Raw genomic sequence first — 22,083 nt, 5'->3', positions numbered from 1 at the left:
GAAATATCTTTACTGTGCAAACTATAAAAAGTAATGCAAGTCTATGTTCCAGGTTGTTTCCCTTGTAACGGGGAATTCTTTTTATCTTGGAATGTTCCAAATAAACCGTAAATTAAATGTTCTTCCTTTTCTTGGTATTTTAAATTGGAGTCCAGCAAATTGAGGCACGAAACTAGAGCCACGTTTGGCCATCATTAAGGCACAAGAAACTATACAAGAAAAAAAAAGTACATGAAGTTGTGAGCACTGCACTGTTTTTCACAGTGTTATTATCCCACTTTTCCCCAAACCATTGTGATCAATGGACAGAAAAAAACCCGCAAGACTGGCTAATTGTTTGCAACTTTATTTTTAAAAAATGAAATATTCAAAGTACTTTGTCTTTCAAATGTCAACACATCATATATTAACTTTTGACTATTTACAGCAAGTTGTTGTAACGGTCTGGTAGAAAATAGATGCTTCTGGTATGAAACCCAGAGCAAAATGCCACAACCAATTTCAACACAGTCATTTTGCCTAAACCTGTACAGTATCTAGCCAATGTGAAGGCAGGAATATAAAACCAAAGTCTATTGTGTCTTAGCAACAAGGTTCAGGCCATTATACTACAATTTTGAGCAAAATTAGAACTGCCATCGTTTGATAGGCATGAAAACCCTTGGCATACATTGTAAACATCATTACTTTTCTGAGCAACCAAAGAAATCGCTGTCCAAAAGGTGTGTTTGGCTTCTCTGACTTTATCAACACTTTGTCAATTTAGAATCCAGTCATGGAGGTTTGTTCTGTGTGTGAAATAATGTTAAAAATATACACTTTGACAGATAATAACATTGATCAGGAGGCTAATGGTCGCCACAATTGGTAAATACATTTGTTTGGGCCGATAATACAAAATGTTGAAAACAAACCAAACAAACCAAAACAACCCCTCATAATTAGGGTTCACAGAAACCAGCATGAATTTGGAAGGCAGTGATAGAAGTGCAGAATATTGAACACTGATACTTAAACCAATATTATGGACCTCTACCAAATTATAGTAAAATACAGTATTTTTCTCTACTGTAAAATACAGTTGTGCCCGCCATTAGAAACTTACCTGTGGGGTTTCTATTCTGTGTTGGTTGGTTTTGCACCTTTTCTCAAAGATCTAGATAGCTTTCCCCTCTATTAATTCATATAGACCAAATGAGGGAGACACAGAGTGATTAAATTTCTACCTCAACCCAAGCCATGATTTCACAATAATACATGGAATAAGCCACAAGGTATGGTAATGGCAGGTAAACATTCTTACTCCTTTGAAAGCAATTTCTTCTTTCTTTCAAATGACTGGAGATGGTTAAAACAAAATAAAAAAGGCATTTTTAAAGCACACAGCGACTAACAGCATGTTATTTTAGTTAGAACATAAAATGGTCTGACAGAAATAGCAGAGATGGCAAAATTGATTGGAGGAAGGACAATGAGCCCTTTTATTAGTGATTGGAAACCCAAAATAACCCAAACTTATTTTTTCTCCAAACAAGGGGGTGGGGTGGGGGAAGAGTAATTGATAGATTTGATGATGGGAAAGGCTATGGAAAGAAGGAAATTATGTGGTAACCACAGAGAAGAAAGGGGGTAAAATAAAATGTAACTACTATTACGAATGGAAGCTGTTTCCTTATTACTTTTTCTTTTCTTTTTATTTCTTTCTTTGCACTTTTTCCCTCATTGTTTTCCTTTATAATACTATCATTATTTTTTTAATTTGCTTTGTTTTTATTCTTTTAAATTTTCTTTGAGACATGTAATTTAAAATTAACTTATTAGATACATAACATAAAATGGTCTCGATTTTGACGAAACAAATGTATAATTTAACGAAAGTGTTCTTGGTTTATTTTGCAGAAATCCTATTCTCAAATGCATTCCAAAAGGCTGCGTTAATCATGGATGCCTTCTTATTTATATTGGCATAATGACTGCTTCTGTGTTTCAGGAAATTATTTTCCATTAATTGGAATCATTATTTGTCCCAGCTGTGGCAGGGCTCCCTTATCCTGCACCTGATACAAACTGAACAGGAGATAATACCTGCTTTTTCTGATATCTTCTCTTAATCGCTTTCTAAAATGTTTGGAAGAAATGTTTGGATTCTGCAGCATCTGCTCAGCATCTGGAGCTGTTCAGCATCTGAATCTGCTCAGAATTTGTTCAGCTAGGCAGGTATGTTTGTAATCAAGATACCACTGGAATGCTTAAACAGCTGTGTTTCCAATAACTTCCAATAACAATCAATCAGAAATCCAAGAAGCCCCACATGAAAAAACATTTACTTATAGGGAAGAGACGTTCCAGCTTAAATGCAGACTAATCTCTACTAACAGGTCAGTACACTGCTTAGATAGGACAGTCACTCTGTAGTGTTTAGTTTCTGACAAATGAGAATAGAACAAACTATTTTGAAAGCTGCTGGATGTGTTTCTCTTAGAGCCGTTTAGATCTTGGCTGGGATAGCCAAGATTTTAGCAATGCTATAGCTACAGTTCTTCATTGGCACAAAAGGAATAGTGGTTTGTGGTCCCTTGAAATTTTAGAATCCACAGTACAAGAACAGCAGAGCACCAAAATGTTGGAATGATTCTTTAGCCCAAACATTCCCAAAACGGGATCATTTCAAATATGATGGATTTCAATTTTCATCAGTTCCACACTCACCCAAAGCTGAATTGGACTTCACAACACAAGGTCCAAAATAGGCACAGTTAATACGTGTTCTAAACAAGTGATTTTAAAGTGAAACCCGTTCAGATATTCTGCACAACCATCCATCTCTTCCAAACCCAGGGCTACCCTATAGCAGCGCTTGGAGGGTGAGGTCCCTGACTTGTAAATTATAACATGTATTTTATTTTTTCCTGAATTTCAGAAACAGACAGGATTTTGAAAAGCATTTTTCTTACACTACCAGAATCTATTTAATATTTTTTTTCTTAGTTCATATTTTATAACACAATATATTCCACCTGGGTAATTCTATTTATTCATTGGTAAATCCCAACAGAGGCAGGGGGAAATAATGTAATCCATTTCACTTCATGGACTTTTGGCATAAAAATGCTACAACATTCAAGGCAGCATTAAAAAACCCTCCACGTTCATTAATATAAAGTGCATTTCCTGCATATAATATATAATATATAATATAATAATATAACTGTAAAGAACTCAAGGCACAAGCTAACAAAATATGTATTACATACTAGAAATGCACAGTTCAAGCTAATCACTAATTCAAAACATTTCTTAATTCTGGTTATTTTAAAGCTTTGGGGAGAGAAGTCCCTTGACACACAAGTTTCAAATAGAAACTTGCTTAAAAACTGTAAGCAAAGTAGCTAGTACTGACATCTGAAATCACTGTTAAACAGCATCCTCACCAATAAACATTCTACATAAATGAAGCCCAGAAATGATTTTCTGTGAATTCAAAAGTGCATGATCTACAGATCTGATGATGCTTTTGAGATTCACCCCGGTCCATGGGAAATGAGCACCGATCAGAAGAATAGAGCTGAATACCATCTACATGTTTTCAAATTCTCTGTTCAGTATTAGCCCACAAGAGAATCCAAACAGAGGTACTGTGAATTCTCCCCATTTTTCTTTGTGACTGTATTTCTTTAACAGTCAGAGGCCAATAAAATGCAGGTATCTCAGTCAACCTAAGTTTAGAACTGTTGATATTAGTCAAGGTCATTGGTAAGAATCATATGTTCCATATAGCCAAATAAACAATCTTCTTTTGAAAGAATGCCACACAGTAGACTTTTAGCCAGTTTCAACAGGCAAGCGTTATGCTTTCTGAACGTGAACAATTTTGTTCAACTTCGTCTTCTGTTTTGGCTATTAAAATATAGCTGTATATTATACAAAATAACATGGAACCATTTCATCCGACAAACTAACATGTTGATAGTATCTGGGCTCACACAACATACTATGTCATAGTGTATTTTCAACAGTCTATTGAACAAGCCATAATAATCTGGCTCATACAGAATGAGCCATAAATCATGGCTCAAAGGTCCCAGTGGTTGGAGCCATACAGTGCATCCTGCTAAGCCAGCATTGGGCTTAACATGCTGCAATCATAGCTTGCCACTCAGTTAAAAACCATTGTTAACTAAGATTAGAATGACTCCCTTCTTTTTCTCTCCACCAGATCCTAATATCTCCTGCTATTTAACATTCATTATTGCCTTTATCATTGTTTACAGATTAAAAGAACACCAGCCCAAATACTTTGCTGCATGTCGTTGAGTCAGTCACAGAAGGTAGAAATATCTAGATCAAGAGTCCCCGAAGTGGTCAATATTGACTCTCAAAGGTTGATGAGACTATCCAAGGTTCTGATAAATGTCTGGGGGTTAAAAGAGGATCAGAATATGTCTGGAAGTCAATACCTGGTCAATAAATGATGGAAGATTGATTGGGATCAATTAATCTTTGAGGGTATCCCACAGAGCTCCATGACAGTTCCAAGTTCTGAAGGTGAGGTGGCTAGTGGCAAGACAGTGTTACCCAGAATTGGATGGTTAGTCACCAACAGGAGTGGCTTAAGTTGTCTCTATTATGGTTTCATCCCATATGTTTAGCTGGAACTTGGTGTTTTATCCACCCATTGACTTCTTCCCAAAGACCTGGGATGGACAGATGTTCTTCTCTGATGAGTTAAAGATATTGTCTCAATATATAAGCTGTTCCAAGTAAGGCTGCCTTCTGCAATTGAGTGGTGGTAGGTTTGTCAATGCCGATGGTGTTCAAGTGCTTCTCCAGTTGTTTTGGGATTCATCCAAGGGGCTCTATTAATATTGGTACTACCTTTGCTTTCTTTTGCTACAGTCATTCTACTTCTTTTGTAGATCTTTGTATTTCATTATCTTTTCCAGTTCTTTCTCTTTTCTTCTATTATCTCTAGGTACTGCCACATCTGCTATCCAGACTTTTTTTGTCTTTCTTATCAACAATTGTTTACCTTGGGATATTATGTTGGCAGGTGCTTATCTGTTTGGATTCTAAAGTCCCAGGGTACTTTAGCTTCTTCATTTTCTATTACTTCGCCCATTTTATGGTCTAACCAGCTTTTGCCTGCAGATAAATGGTATTTCTTGCAGATCTTCCAAGGCACCATTGTTGCTACTTTGTCATGCCGTAGTTTGCAGACAGTCTGTGTGATCCACTGTTTGGTTTTTTCCAGCTTTGCAGACTGTTGCTGTTTCTCAATTCTGGCTTTGTGTGCATTTATTCTTAAGGCTTGATCTTGTGTAGCCAGAATTAGCCCCTCTACCTCTTTCTTCAATTGTCCTGCTCTTAGCCATGCTTAGGCCTTATTATTATTACTAATAATAGTACAGTTAGTTAAAGTAGTAATCGTTACATTATTTTCATATAATGAATGTTTGGGCTGTGTGTCAGTGAACAATCTGAAACTTCATGAAGAGATCAATGAGTTCATGAGTTTGGGGATCACTGATCCAGAACATCTTAACCGAGTAGATTAAATCTACTTCACTAAGTAAATTTTTTATCTGATTAATCACTAGAAAATCCCATGGCTATAGGCTGGAGTTTGGATAGATAGATAGATAGATAGATAGATAGATAGATAGATAGATAGATAGATAGATAGATAGATAGATAGACAGATAGATCTTGTAAGGAATTAACACTGAACCACTTTTGCCAAGGAAACTATATAGATGCAGTATATCCATGAAATCACCAGATGAATCTGTCTCAAAGTAGATTTTACTTTTAAAAATAAACCATCTTAATATTTAGGGATGGTAATTTAAAATGTCTTGCTAAGGCACTGAGACATGAATCTGTAGTTCATTTGTGCCATGGCAAAACCAGACTTCAGCTGCCTTTAATCTCTAACACTTTTATTACTGTTATTTAGTTAGATTTCTGATTTTGTTAGTTCTTTTGTTTATTGATGTATATAGTCTTGATCATATTTATTACCGATATAAATCAGGTTGGGCACAATATGCTCGGTGATAAAAGGCTGTTTAATAAATCCCACTGTAAACCCATAAAATAAAATTATTAATGGAGAAAAAAATCTTCCAGCAATTTGCCCAAATTGTTGCCATAAATACTAATTAAGCTACAAACAACATATTTGAAGGAACAGAAATGCCAGATGCTCCCTGCAAACATCCACCCATTCCACTCTCAACATTTCATTTTGTCCTGTAAATGGTCCATAATATTCATACCAATCATTTATAATGGAATGACATAACCTTGTGGAGGATTTATTAAAAGACTTTGCCAAATCCTGCCCATGATGTTTGAAAAATCCTCAATTCCTGAGAATTAGGCCTTTTTTTTGTATCCCTTTTAAAATATCCAGAGGAAGTGGGATGGGAATGACATTTTCACCCACTGCCTATTTCTCTGAAGAATTTCTTGGTCCAGTTGATGCCTTACAGTGGATACATCCTTGCCTGAGATGACAATAATGTTTTTTCTCCATTGCAAGTACGCAAGAAGCTGTTTTTTCGTGGCGGCATAGTGGAGAGAAAGAGATAGGCAGACCTGTTTGGGAACCTCATGTCTACCATGACGCAGCTAGAAATTCTCCTATCTACTTTGTAGATTTCTGAAGAATTTTTCCCTTTCTGTCTCACATGCATCTCTTATTTAGTTCCAGCCGACAGTAGTCCTCAACTTACAATCATTTGTTTAGTGACTGTTCACTTACGACCACTGCAGCATTCTCAAGGTCACATGATCAAAATTCAGAAGCTTGGTAACTGGCTCATATTTATGACAGTTGCTGTGTCCTAAGGTCATGCGATCTCTTTCTGGGACCTTCTGAGAAGCAAAGTTAATTGAGATGTCAACTCATAAAACATTTTGTATATACGTTTTGTAGTTGACAACAGAAAGAAGGGGTGGAGTTTCAAAGAGCAGGCAGCAGTGTGGAATCGAAAGTACATTCCATTCATATTTTCTTCAAAGACTGATTAGATGACTGAAGCTTCTGCAGCACAAAAATCTAATTGGAGAGCATAATTGATAACTCTTGGCTATGGACGTGTTTCGTTGGATGATGCACCCAGAAGGGTGGGGGGAAAAGCAGGATCCAGGGTGACAGTGAATTACATATCTCAGAGTTAGCTATGCCCAAGTTAGTGCTGGACGTAGAATGTTAACTTTAAATAAATCCTCTTTAGTTTTGGGAGTGTGGCTCAATGCTCATTATTTAATTAGAGTAACTGCTGGAATCCTGAGAGGAGAAGACAGATTCACTTAACAATCATGTTCCTAAGTTAACAACTGCAGGGATTCACTTAACAACGGTGGCAAGAAAGGTGAAAAATTGGGCAAAATTCACATAACAACAGTTTTGCTTAGCAACTGAAATTTGTGGTCGTAAGTAAAGAATCACCTGTACCTGGACAAGAGGAAACAGTGGGATAGAATGAAACTTTCAACGTAACATTGTTTCTCTAATGGTGCTTCTCCATCAAACTGACAATCTAACTGTCTATCATGGATTAAAGAAACAGGTCATGACATAATATTTTTAAGATCTAGGGAGCAGCTGTCTCTGGCCAAAATGTTCATCAATATAGCCCGTTAGATAATCACAGATTACAACTCAACAAACTCCTTAGCATTTATGGAATTTGCCAAAAGGAAGCTTTCCATTAGCAATTGGGGTCTTGTTTGCATGATCCCAAATTCTTCATGAACAAACAGCTCAAAATGAGATATAACTGCAAATATTTTGAAGGCTGCATTCTACAGAAATACTGCAATCGGTACTCTGGCTAACTACCCATGCGGTAAAGATACGGTAATTGCTATTCAATTTCAGTACTTGCAAACTTGCAATAAGAATGTTAGACTAATATTCCCTGCTTATGTTTTTCCATTTAATATTATATTATAGTATTATATCTGACAGCCTGATCAACAGAAATTCTTAGATTTCTACAATCTGACTTCATATTTTAACTGCCCCTATAATGAAACCTAGATCTACAAAAAAGGGTTAATGATCCAAAGGAAGTCTGATAAATTACTGATCTAGCAAATTTCTGATCTGATTTTATTTGTAATTAAAGATCCACAGAATCTTGTTGACTGAACTTGTAGATGGAGGGAGCTGGCATTTTCCTTTTGAAATTTTACAAGTTGGTTAAGAGATCCTGTCAATCTTGTTTGCAACATTTTTCTTGGAAAATTGACACTCATATCTACTTTCCGTGCAGCCTTAGAACTAGCCACGCAACCACAAAATAGATGTGGTTGCCTGGCCACTCCACAAAGTACTAGAATAGAACTGCTATAAACTGCTATAAAACTTCCTAGAATTTTTAATTATTGAATAACATAGATCAGGGATCTTCAACCTTGTCATCTTTAAGACTTGTGGACTCCACAAAGTTGCCAAGTTTGGAGACCCCTGACATCGATGGCATATAGGCTGCATCGCAAAGTTACTAAAGTAAATACAACCTGCCTTTCTATCCAAGTACTCTTTTTATTTATTTATTTTATTTATTTCTTCCTGACAAAAGGAAAAAAAGATGAAATTCGTGATAATTGGCATTCATCCCTAGCTAGTGTCCATTCTGTTCATGAACTCAGAACCAACACGTGACTTCTTTTTTTTTTTTTTAACCTTGGAATTCTAAGCAGAATTCATTTTAATTTTTTCTTATAAGGCAACAACTAAAATTTGGTTTAATTTTCAATTGACTATGCAGCTCGTGGCAAAACGGTTCCCTAACAGCAAACATCAAGGTTAACCAGTGGGTTTATTTCTTGCTCGAGTAGAGGGAAAACTATATATATATATATATAGTGTAGTCTGCAAAGATAGTTTCGAGAGGGGTCATGAGTGAAACCAAACAATTCATGGCACTGGCTCCTTTTTTACATGTTGTAGGCAAGCTAAGTAACCAAAAAGCTATTCTAAAGAAAGGAAAGGAGACAGTATATTTTGCCCATCTGGATTCTCTCTGATTGAAGTTCAACACTGAGAAGGCTGTACCCAAACATCGAATATAATCACCTTAGAACGAAGAACCATTGCCATCTCCCAAAGCATTTAAACAAACTATATTAAAATACCATCTTCTGTCACATTTAAAGGCAGTAGGATATGCTTCTTTCTCCCTCTATATTTATATATACACAGAGTTCTGCTCTAGAAAAACCAATACAATAAACCGTTACTTAACATCTTCATTTAAAAACAGGCAGTCTTTGGTGATGTGAAGGCAGGAAACATGTCGCTTGTAGGTCTGTTACCTTCTGCCTATTTCACTCTGTCTCATAAAGTGAATATTGTTGGCACTGTCTGCGAGTTCGAGATACTGCTCCACGGATAAGACAAAATATCCGTCATAACCCTGCACTTTCCCAGTGCTCAAAAGCTGCTGCTTCTCCCCTTCTGTCCAAGCCCTTGTACCTTCTTCGCCGTCTTGCAGTCGCTTTTGCTCCTTTGTCCAAGCTTGTAACACAGCTCTCTGCCGGGCAATCTCCAAGACATGGTTCTTCTCTTCTTCGATGGTCGTCCCATATCGAACGTTAAAGCACAAAAAACCATGCTGGAGTTGGATGTCTGCGAACCGCCTTGTCCTCCCATTGATGACTGAAGTCATTTGTGACACCGTGACGTTGACCCCGTTCTCCAAGATCCGCCGTCCCCCAGTGTTGCCTATGAGAGAGAGGTCTTCCTCCAAGGACCCGAGTTTGATGAAGTAGTGCGTATCTCGTCCATCGATGGTGAAATGGAGGTTCTCCAGGTAATGGGCACCATTGAGGATGGCAGCGATGCGCCGACTGTCATCATTGGCTACGCCAATAATGTCTGCTGTTACCTGCCCATCCTTAATTGCGAATTTGATGCCCTTCCCAAAGACTGAAGGAACTGCAGCAAATTGTGGTTGTTTTGCCCGCTCCGTACATCGGCCGTCACTGTATTTGGGGGTCATGGGAAGTTGGTCCAAGGAAATGAAGTTCCGGAGTTGTTTTTGTAGTTCACACTGAATGCCAAGAATAGTCTGGCAAGGAAAGAAGAAGAAAGGAAGGAAGGGAAGGAAGGAAGGCGGGGTGAGGAAGGAAGGAAGGGAGGAGGGAGGGAGGATGGAAGGAAGGACGGATGGATGGAAGGAAGGAAAGATGGAAGGAAGGAAGGAAGGATGGAAGAAAGGAAGGAAGGAAGGAAAAGGAAAAAGACAGTACCAAAAGTGAATGTAGTTTATTAGAGAAACACAACACAAACAAACTTTTCATTGAATGCACTATGTGGAAATTTTCAAACATTGGTGCAGGAAAGTTGTCATGACTAACAGTTTGAGAGAGTGGATGTGGTTGCACATCCTGCAAGATTGATGAAATGAGAAAACAAAATCACACTGGAAGCCTCATTTCCATATTTCTTTGAGACATATTTGTGAATTCCCAGAATGGAAGAACTGATCTTAAAATGTGTCCCTCAGACACTTTATTGACTGGATATGGAACTTCTTGGTTTGCATGTAACATTTTGTATAGTGGAGGAGAATTATTTCCTGCAAATAATGCAGAAATTGCAGATTTTAGTGAAGCTGTGCTTGAGAATGAGCGTCCCATTCCAATGACAGATGATGGCCATTCCTGGCTTAGTCTGGTATGAATGTGATTAAAACGTTTTAAAGTGCCCTGCTGTCACTCAAGGCAATCTTTTGCCTCCTGTATTTCAGGTTGGAAGAAATGGAGTTACAAAATAATTCTTCATAACCAAAAGGCAACATAATGTATTATATTTCTTACAGGTTAGAGGACACAGATTGTGTCTCTGAGCACTGAACTATGTTCAGGATAGTTGTGCTATTAAGTTTTAAATGGAGGAAGGGAGGGAGCGAGGGAGGGAGGGAAGGAAGGAAGGAAGGAAGGAAGGAAGGAAGGAAGGAAGGAAGGAAGGAAGGAAGGAAGATAAGCAGTGCTCTGCTGGTTTCCACAAACTATATTGACAGAACCTTTGCATACTTCCAACCCTAATCAATTGTCAAGTGCCAGGGAAATCAGGAAATCCTGCCAGTTCAAATGGGTATAAAGATTTATTGCAAGCTTAAACTCTCTACAAAAATCTGGACTACAGCCAAAGGAAATTGGTGGTAGAAGGAATTCAAGGTGGGCTGGACTTAGATCTCTTGTGGGTACAAGGGGACTGATGACTGATGACAAATTTGACCTCTCTCTCTAGCTCCACCAGGTCATTTCCTACATCAAGAGCCATAGTGGCGCAGTGGTTAGAATGGAGAATTGCAGGCTAGTTCTGCCGATTGCCAGCAGTTCGGCAGTTCAATCCTGACCAGCTCAATGTTCAATGTTTTTGAGGTGGGTAAAATGAGGACCTAGATTGTTGAGGGCAATATGCTGACTCTGTAAACTGCTTAGAGGAGACTGTAAAGCACAGTGAAGCTGTACATAAGTCTAAATGCTATTGCAATTGCAATAACAATAACCCACTCAAAGAAGGGGCCATCAGCCAAGACCCTTTCACCATCAGAGAAAGAACAACCGTAACAACTACCTTCTCCATCTTTGCTGAAATACTTTGGCTTTATAAGACTACGAAGAGCTCTATGTGATTTGTGCACATATTTGTATTTGCCATGTGAATTCCCTCTCCCACTTGTGATATTATAGTACTCCTATCATTGCCTGTCATCGGACTTCTCCAACTTAGTTCCTTCAGACGTCTTTGACCTACCTTGCCAGGATCCCACTCTTGGGTCTTGGTTTGAAGCTGTAGAAGCTCATAGGTTGTGTCCACAGCGTCCATCTCTGGCTTTGGGAACCCGGGAAGCACATTGTGAAGCTGAAATCCAAACAGTTCAAGCCAACTTCCGATATCTATCAAAGAAACCCAGAACGGTTCAATTGGTATAAACACCTGTATAAAAGCAAAGAATTTCTGAACATTAAACAAGTGTCTTCTTCGATTAAGATCTATAAGAAACCTGGATACTGGAAACACTGTGGCGAAACAAACTTTCTCAAATATTAAAAAGTCTCTAAATATTTTCTATCTGGGAAAGGGAAGTAAGAAAAAGATTTAACAAAATCTGACTAGAAATGTTTGGAAGAGTGGGCAGTAGCTATGAGACTTGTCAGGAAGCATGAACAAATTCCACTTTATTGTAAAGTTACCTTAGCAGAATGTTTCAAGTCTGAAGTATGTTTCTCCCACCCCCACTGTCAGGATTCCAGGGATTGCCCTAATTAAATCATAACCTCGAGCCAAGCTTCAAAAGAATCCAGATGATTTATTAGGAGCAATATGTCTGGCATTAGCCAACTCTGGCATACGTAATTTACAATCACCTCTGACCCTGTTTCCCACCCACCTCCGTGTATCATAAATCAGATTCTCCAACGAAACACGTTTATAGGCTGGGTGTCATCAATCACATTCTCCAATTAAGGATTTTCGTGGGCAGAAGATTCGGTAGCTTAGGTGCAATCTTTGTGAGATAAATGTGGCATGTACTTCTGGTTTTAAACTGCCGCTCTGCCCTTTCAGATTTCTTGCCTCCCCCTCTTGTTAAGGCAACTCTAAAACAGGCATAGGAATGCTTTATGAGTTGACACTCACCGTTACAGTCAAAAAAAAACTAAGGAAGGTCCCTTCTGAGATGTTTTCCACATCCTATTTCTGCTGTGGGCTCATCCGCCTCTTATCTGTTCCCCTGCCTGCTCCTTTTCACCTTGTCTCCCACGGCTATTCCCCTGCACCATAACTGCAGCTCTCCACTGTAATAAGTGTCACGACCTAAGTATGGAACGTGTCTTGCGTTGTACAATTTCTTCTTTGCCTTGCCTCTTTAAATTATGTAACGTTGATAAAATATTTAAAAGGTATAGCAGGACATCGTGACTATTTAAACTTTTACGAAAGTGCAGGTACATTTGTTATCAGCTTCCTTCTTCACCTCTTCTTTCTTTGGGATCATGACTTCTAAATAATTAGCCCGGTGGCTCTGAGCGTTATGCTGTGCTTTTATTAATTCTGCAGGAGGCTTTTAGCAGAAAAGAAAGGGAGAAGATTCCGCCTCAGTTTGAAAACAGCAGTGCTATGTACATTTCAGTTCCTTCCTAAGAGGAAAGGAAGTAGCAGAATTTCTCAATGATCGTAAAAATCTTCAACAGACAATTTAAGTCCCCCTGTCTTGATCAGCACTAACTGAAATGAATAAGATCTCCAGGTAGGGTCTCCAATCTTGGCCATTTTAAGACTTGTGGACTTCAAATCCTAGAATTCCGTGCCTGTGGCTAGGGAATTCTGGGAGTTGAAGTCCACAAGTCTTAAAAGTGCCAAGATCGGACTCTTCTGATCTACAATCAGATAATATGCAAACTGATGAAACCGTAAGCAAATTTGTTCTTTTTCGCCTCATTCTCTCCATAGGATTTTTGCCTCTCTCCAGAGCCAGAAAACAAGTATCTTACACCCTGCACTTAGGCAGGAGAAATCAAAGGTACAGATATAGAATAGGTGGTACTTGGCTCAACAGTAGTAACTGTGAGAGGGATTTAGATGTCCTAGTGGATCACCACTTAAATATGAGCCAGCAGTGTGCTGCAACTGCCAAAGAAGCCAATGCAATCATAGGCTGAACCAATGGAAGGGTAGTGTCAAAAAAGGACCAGAAGTGATTGTACCATTTTATGTCATGCTGGTGAGACCACAGTTGGAATACTGCCTCCAGTTTTGGTCACCACGATAAAGATGTAGAGACCTGGAAAAAGCCTCTCTAGGCTCCAGATAACTATTACTCAATAAATTGACCCTTTCCAAATTATGTATATATTTTAACATAGATATATCTCACAGGACTTCAGGTGAGAATGCCAAATATACCAGAAACCTCATGAGATTTCAGGGTTTTTAAGTATATTTTATAGACATATGTATTTGCTGATATGTTTTAAGAACCAATGAATATTTGTAGATACAGATTAACAGAGTTGGAAGGGACCTTGTAGGTCATCTAGTCCAGCGGTCGCCAACCGGTGGGCTACGAGAAAATTTTGGTGGGCCACACAGAAATCTCACCCCTAGAGCACCCCCCACCCAGCAATTAATCCAGGCTGTGCAGAAACACAAGGCTGTGCCACCCACATGGCCTGTGAGAACCCTCCCCGCCCACTCACTAAATTGCTATTTTTCCTTTTTCCAACCATCATCTGTTTCTGCTGTTCCGGGAGATTTAGATTAGCTAGGAAGCAGAAAATGAGAGTAAAAAGTGAAATACACGTGAAACTAAAAGATTCAGAGGAGATCCATTAGCTCAGTGTACAGAAATCCCAACGGTGTTTTTTTCAAGAGACAAGTGGACTGTCTGGTTTTTCTTTGAAGATGATTCGCTTCTCATCCAACAAGCTTCTTGGATGCTTAAGACTCTCCATAGAGTCTACAGAAATCTACAGTGATGCTGAGTAATCTCAGTTTAACCAAATGAATAGCCAGAAAATTAAGACGTCTCTTACCTGTAGTATATTTAGCCACATCTTGTATTTGGCCAGCCGGATAATTATTTTCAAATGCATACAAATTAAATGGTTTGGGGACATTCTTCAGTTCTTCCCAGATGCGATGGTTTGGGCTTGTCCAACGTCCAGCAATGACATCATAATCTCTTTGCCCCAAGTGCACCAACTTAGTCAAAGAATTATATAGCCCTCCATGAAAGCCTATAATGACTTCAAAATCTGGGTTGGTGTCCTGATAGATCTCACCGTAAGGTGTGTAAAGGATTTCTTTGATCACTTGCCCTCGGCTGCTGAAGACAGCTAAGGGTGTCCCTGTATTGTCGCAGGCCACATAATACTCTTCGCCACTGCTTAACTCCATAGCAATCAAGTTACCTTGGAGATCATAATAAAGGGATGTGATTTCTGAACTACTGTGATTGTACAAGTGAGTAATTCTGACTGGATTGGAGAGATCTGCGTAGAAGAACTGTAAGTGTTGACCTAGATTTGACTTGCTGGCCACTCGTCGTCCCAAACCATCATAGCAAAACCAGACTGTCCAACCAGAAACCCTATTGTAAGCTTTGCTCAGGAAGCCATTGGAGCTGTACTCAAAAATGTCATTCCCTCTTTGTTTAAGGAAGCCATCTTCATCCACCTTGTACAGAAGATCTCCTAGCCTTGTGATGCGGTCTCGAAGGTCATACCTCAAAGGAGTGAGCCGTGCACTGTTCCCATGGCTGAGTAAGTTGATATTTCCATTGAGGTCATAGCTGTAGCGCCATTGGGTTTTATCGTTCACAGAGACAGTCTGAAGTTGTCCATCAGCATCGTATTCATAAAAGTACCTGGTTATGTTGGCGTTTACTCCTACTCGGATGTCACATATCACCATGCGTCCCATGTTGTCATACTGAATAGTCATCCAGTAGGCTATGAATTTCAGAATTTCATACTGCACTTCTATCACTTGGCCGTTGGCGCTGAAAATTTTGGTATGCTTCATCATGGTGGTGGTGATGACTTGATTTAAGTCATAATTGATGACGCTGAACTTCCCAAATTGTTCTGTTTTCCCAGACACATCTACGTAGCGGTAGAGATCGATAGGGAGTGGCGTTTCATTGATCATTGCTTGCATGCTGGTTACCCGAAAGTTGTTGTAGCTGTAATCAAACCTGGCATTCACGAGACCTTCTTCACTAAATCTGAATATCTGTCGGCCAATTAGTGGTCCTATAGATAAAAGGCAAAATGGGTAGTTAAGAAGAGAAAGCTGCCCAAGGATGTTGAGGGAGAGACATGAAATTAGGTAACCAACAAGTTAGCAACCAGGGCAGTCCATTAGGAGAAAAAGGGTCTCAACAATTATCATAAAGATGTGTCTTTATTATGCCTAATTAAAAAACTCACACAATTGTGAGGAAACTGCCAAGTTTTTCAGACCATGTAAAAGTTGTTCATTTTGTGGAGAGTGGGCACCCTTGTCTGGTTAGGACACTGTAGATTTTGGAATAATTACTTAGAATTTAATCATTAACTATAGTTAAGAGTTAATATATATTACATATATTATTGGAAGCATTTCTTAGTGACACTATATGAAATGATAGTGCCATGCAAGAGGCAATACTAGCGTACTCTACCTAACAGACTATCGTAATCTTCATCTACTTTTTCCTTTTTAAAGGTATTTATCTTTAAAATTATACAGTTTAAATCGAATCTTACCCAAGCAAACCTATACCAAATTTGATGGGTGCCATTATTGCATAACTTATAGGTTTGTGAGATAGCAGAATATACATTGCAACAGATACCCTACACCAATTTCTAAACATACATAATGCCTGTCATATTTTTTAATTCTGGAGTTTTAATTTTGAAATACTTGGACTGTGCTATAGTACAAATTAAAAACACACATCTTTTTAAACTACTTACATACATCTAATTTTGCTTCAATATAATTTTCCAATTACAATTTTGTATTCCATAATACAATTATAATACAATTTTGTATTCCATTAAAAAATAAAATTCATTAGGTGGTTCTCCAAAGATCTGGCAAACCAGAAGACATCAGGGACTATATGCACCAGAGAATATCATTATGTTATTTGTTTATCGTAGTCACTCTAACAAATAAAATGTTTAATGAATTAACTACATCCTTCTGGAATTCAGAACAGATTTATCCAAAAGGTTTTTTTAAGTGATGCTTTAAAAATAGTTGTCTCTGTATAAAAGAATAGTTGAACCTCAGGATAGCAAGTCTTCGTGGGAATGGTGAATCGTTGCCAAGAACAGGTGAAACCTAGGAACCCAACCTTAACCCACCTGTTTGCCTGTATCTGATGGTGCAAATAAATCCATCATGCATCAAGTGTATGGTTTTAATAACGCCAGACGATTCTTCATAAGTAAAGGAGACCTGTGTGGTATCGTAAAGGATCTCAGAGAGCTTGGACTGTGGTGTATATTGGTAAAGGACTCGGCGTCCTGTTCCTGGATAGAAAGATTGCAAGAGGCGGCCATCTCTGGAAAAGTCCTGGATGAAGGAGGCACTGCTGTCTGGCGGAGAGTAAAGGTTTCGATAGTAGCCCACCGAGAGCATGGTTTGGAAACTGTGCCGGACCATGCTTGGCATGGTGACAGACAACAGGTAATCCGACTGGTCATGTTCGAAGATGTAGCGGCGCTGGCTATGCAGAAGAAGCATCACAGACTGAAAGGGAAAAAAATAAATCCAAAACATTAGGAAATGAGCCTTTGCAGGGACCCTAGTGGGATACATAAATCAGGTGTCAGGATTCCGGCAGTTGCCCCCCGGTTTAAATCATGGGTTTCGAGCCAAACTTCCAAAACTTAGAAAGGATTTATTGGGAGTTAACATATCCGGCACTGCCTGGGTGTAGCTGACTCTGAGATGCATCATTCATTGTCACCCTTGACCCTGGTTTTCCCTCCACCCCCTGGGTGTATTGTAATTCATATTCTCCAATGGGACACATCCATAGCCAAGAGTCATTAATCATGTTCTCCAGTTAGATATTTGCCTGGCAGAAACTTTAGTCACCTAGTTACTATCTTTGAAAAAAACATTTGTGGAATGCACTTTTGATTTCCAAGCTGCTGCACTGCTCTTTCAAACCCCTTTCCTCTCCTCCCTTTCTGTTGGCAACTCTAAAAAGACCATAGAAATATGTTGTGAGTTGACATCAGGATACCCACATTGAAAGAACCGTTTCAGCCAGGGGATTTGCTTCAAGAGGGCACACAAATGTATTTTTTACACAGGGTGGAGAGGGTAAGGAACTAGACTGAAGTAAGACATTTCATCGAATATATCAAGAGATCTCAGGATAATCGTACTCCCAGGAGAATGTGGGGAAACATCATACTGGAGATTACAGTATATTGATGGCTTATTTATAGGTTGGATATAGTTGAGAGTATCTTTTTTTTCTAAGGATTGCTTCAATTGTAAATAATGCGTCCATATATCCCGGTCTAGTTCTTCCAAATGTGGTGGAACTGTAGTTTTAAACATACTTGTCTCACATATGCTTTTTCAAAAAGCAACCGGCCTTTGTTTTTCCTTGAAGACCTTTCGCGTCTCATCCAAGAAATGAAGAAGTGAAACGTCTTCAAGGAAAAAGAATGTTCAGTTGCTTTTAAAAAAAGCATCTTTGGGACAGCTATGACCTGGATGACTGAAAATTTCCATAAACATTTAAACATACTTGTTTTGTAGGCTCATGGAAATCCTAACTGGCAAAGGGACTTTTCCCATCACCTGGTACCTGGTCATTTTAAATAAAGATGTTGACAATTAAACCTTCTCTACTCTCTGCCTTTCTATAATTAATACTTACAAAAGGAGAGAACAGCCCCACCATTTGTCTTAATCAACACACAAAAATGACCTCATTCCATCCTCACTCCTCCACAGTTACTGCATTTAATAACCTTTTCTAGATAGGTGTAGCTCCATATTTTTCCATCAGCCCACGTTCTGGAGATAATCTTCCCACTTGGATCATACTCCATTTTTTCAGTCCAGGATCCTCTCTGGATGTATGTTATTAATCCAGAATGGGAGTAAGTGATGTTTACTTCATTGTATTTATTGATGGGCGACCAAAGAATCGGGCGGCCTGCCTGATCATAGAGGATCCGAAGGGTGAATTTGCGATGGTCATCGTAGATCTTCCCTGTTCTTGTTAAATGGTCAAAATCAATGGATAACAAGTTCCTGTTGTGAGCCTAAAGAAAAACAAGAAGAGCAGCGTGGTAAATGAGAAGTTCTGCTAGGTGAGAAAAATGTTTGTAGTTTACAGCAGCCCTTATTGCTTTACTGAAAGTATTCCAGCATTGTTCTGACAATATTTTAAGTTTGGGACATTTCTGATAGGATCATCAGAACAGATTTGCAACACTTGCAGTCCATTTAGAACTTGGAACAGCTATTCCAATCTCACAACAGGACTCTTTGACCTGGAAACATTGCAAAATTGGAAACTTTATAATGAAAAGTACAGTATACATTATAGTAGACTGGATTAATAGATTACAGACATGCAATTGGTTTGCTTTTCTCTGAAAATGACATGTGAACCTAGTCTCTGGGATACATCAGCAATGACTGATGGTTTAGCAAGCTTGCTCCACAAACTATGGACTTGCTCACAGTTGCTATAGGCACCTCACATCCTGGACATACTGTTTCAACTTCTCCCCTCGGGATGCCTTTGTAGGGCATTACATGCCAAACTAGACACAGGGACAGTTTTTAGCTCCTCATGCCATCATTCTGCTGAACACCTAATTCTCAATACTGTCTTATGTCTAAGCACATTTACCCATGTTGTATCACTGCATTACTCTTCTTCTTCTTCTTCTTCTTCTTCTTCTTCTTCTTCTTCTTCTTCTTCTTCTTCTTCTTCTTCTTCTTCTTCTTCTTCTTCTTCTTCTTCTTCTTCTTCTTCTTCTTCTTCTTCTTCTTCTTCTTCTTCTTCTTCTTCTTCTTCTTCTTCTTCTTTTTCTTCTCTATTTCCTCTTATTGGTATGATGGTGATGATGATGATTACTCTGTTGCTTGCATGTACACTGGGAGCTTCTGCACTGGAAACAAATTCTTCCTGTGTCTAATAACAGCCAAATAAAGTATTCCATTCCAGTCCACTCCACTCTAAACTGGTCAAATTAAACTTGGTTCCAAATGATGGATGAACCCAAATCTTCTCTCAGACTCTACCTGACAACCTCAGTAAAAGAAATGAGTGGAATGGAATAAGACAGATCAAGCTTGATTCCTATTGAGTTTGTGGAGTTGTCCTTGTGATTTTGTTGAAGTGATTTGCTATTATCTTCTTCCAGGATGGAAGGTTTCTGTTTCTTCCTCTTCCTTTTCTTCTCCTCAATCTGTCTTAAAGCCTGTAAGGTTTCCGTATGCCTCCCAAACAACTACTAATCAGGTCTGATCCCTCTTAGCATTCCCAACCCCAGGTTGCTGTCCATCTGCTGTGGAAGCTTGGAGGAAGCCATGGGATATTCTGTTCTCTCATTTTCCATCAAATTTGACAGATCTATAATGATTACCCTGTTTTGTAGGCCATTTGTTTTAGATCATTAGTTGGAATGCACCCTGTTAATCAAGACCTCCCCAAGGAGTAGTTCTGTCAAATTGAAAACAGATTTCCTAAAGCGTTCTTCACCCTGTAAGTTTATTGACGTCTTTTGCTTTTAAACCCAGGTCTGTTAATTAAAGAGAGGGTGGGGGGAGATGTATTGACTCACCTGCCACAGGGATCTCTTAATACTCTAGTTGAGTAAAAGCCATAAAGGCCAACCTGATACAATGACAGCGGATCTCTCTGTGTAAAGGCAGGACTGGAGAGGCCAAAGTGGCTTTGGATGTGGACTCCTAAGACAGCCCAAGTCCCATCTTGAAGGAGAGGGGAGTTGTTTATTGGCCTGAAATAAAGTCTGAACCATGGCCCAATGCCAGAATTTCCTTCTTGCCACTATGGCAGTCTTCACAGTATGCAAAACGCACTTCTTTGCCCCTTATCCACTCCTTAAATTTCATGGCTTTCTTTGTGTCAGACCCCATAGATCCCTATCGGGGCGCTGTCATTCTGGGATGGAGGGAGGGGGCCTGGGTACATTCCTTAGTTTATAACAGTGGTGGGATTCAAAAATTTTTACTACTGGTTCTGTAGGTGTGGCTTGATGGGCGTGGTGTGGCTTGGTGGGCGCAGCAGGAGAAGGTTACTGCAAAATCCCCCTTCCCTCCCCACCCCACTAACCTACTTTCCAGCTCCGTTCTCCTGTGCAGGGCAACCAAAGGAGACCCAGCCAATCAGCTGGGACACAATGGGAGGCAGGTAAGAGATTGGGGGCGGGGCAAGTCAGAGGTGGTATTGGCCAGTTCTCTGAACTACTCCAAATTTCCGCTACCGGTTCTCCAGAACTGGTCGGAGCCTGCTGAATACCACCTCTGGTTTATAACTTTTCCCCTGATGCCTATGTATCCTGTCGCTTTGATTTACCTTCTTGGGCGTGTAAGGGGAGAGGGCCTCAGCTCTGGTGCCTTCAGCAAGAGACGCCTGGGAACGACTCCTTGCCTATATCACCTTCTCAACCTGCGGTTCTCAAAACAACTCTGCACCTGTGTATTGGCTTACTCAACATCGGGCTGAAGGGAAGGGTTTCTAACTGCTTTATCCTAACTGAATTGCGTGGGGGGAGGTGGAGAACTTCCAATCTTGCTTCTTTTGTCCTGCAACCCCTTTCTTTCAACTAAAGGCTCCTTTTGAAATGTTAATTGTTTCAGGAGTTTTACTTTCTTGAATGTAGACGAAAGGCAGACCCTTACACTTTCTCTGCCCAGGTGTTCAGGGAGAGTTCTTATCCATCCCTCTTTAGCAAAAGGGTAGGGTTGGGTGTTCTCAGGAAGCCTGGTGATGAAAACTGAACTTTGGGCAGCCTCCTAGCTGTGCTTATCATAAATAGATTGGTTCGTCTTGCTCTTCTGTTTGTTTTCAAGGAAAACATGGAGATTGGAAATACCATTGGAAATACAGAGACTAAAAGGCTTGTAATTAAGGCCTTGAGCAATGTAAAACACAACAACAACGCACTTCTCATCTTCGGAGTCCAACCTATCCAATTGCCTTAAAATAGCTGATAATGAAAATAATCTGTAGTACCCACAATAGGTCACCATTGGCAAAAATAATCACAAATATGACCAAGTGACACTCACTCACTCTCTCTCTCTCTCTCTCTCTCTCTCTCTCTCTCTCTCTCTCTCTCTCTCTCTCTCTCTCTCTCTCTCTCTCTCTCTCTCTCTCTCTCTCTCTCTGTGTGTGTGTGTGTGTTTGTAAGTAGTGGTAACTACAAGAGTCATGGTGGTGCAGTGATTAGAATGCAGTATTGCAGGATAATTCTGCCAACTGCCTGAAGTTCAATTCTCACTGGCTCAAGGCTGATTCCGCCTTCCATTCTTCCGAGGTAGGTAAAATGAGGATC

General features: G+C 39.4%; 1 protein-coding gene across 5 annotated transcripts in view; it reads right to left on the bottom strand.

Moving 5' to 3' along the window:
• Positions 1-330: 330 nt before the first annotated feature.
• Positions 331-22,083, bottom strand: part of TENM1 (teneurin transmembrane protein 1) — a 327,538-nt gene continuing 305,785 nt past the window's right edge. For all 5 annotated transcript variants that reach the window (XM_087940951.1, XM_087940953.1, XM_087940950.1 and 2 more), the window contains 5 exons: positions 18,517-18,813; positions 16,885-17,272; positions 14,560-15,780; positions 11,780-11,922; positions 331-10,085 (listed from right to left, as the gene is read on the bottom strand). In XM_087940951.1, coding sequence (XP_087797077.1) covers positions 9,327-10,085; positions 11,780-11,922; positions 14,560-15,780; positions 16,885-17,272; positions 18,517-18,813 — 2,808 coding nt within the window. In that variant the 3' untranslated portion in view covers positions 331-9,326. The remainder of the gene's footprint in view (positions 10,086-11,779; positions 11,923-14,559; positions 15,781-16,884; positions 17,273-18,516; positions 18,814-22,083) is intronic.

Source organism: Pseudonaja textilis, chromosome 12 (assembly GCF_049901715.1).
Source record: "Pseudonaja textilis isolate UNSWEBS1 chromosome 12, rPseTex1.2, whole genome shotgun sequence".
In the NCBI taxonomy this organism is placed as follows: Eukaryota; Metazoa; Chordata; class Lepidosauria; order Squamata; family Elapidae; genus Pseudonaja; species Pseudonaja textilis.
This window is presented reverse-complemented; position numbering and strand designations above follow the sequence as displayed.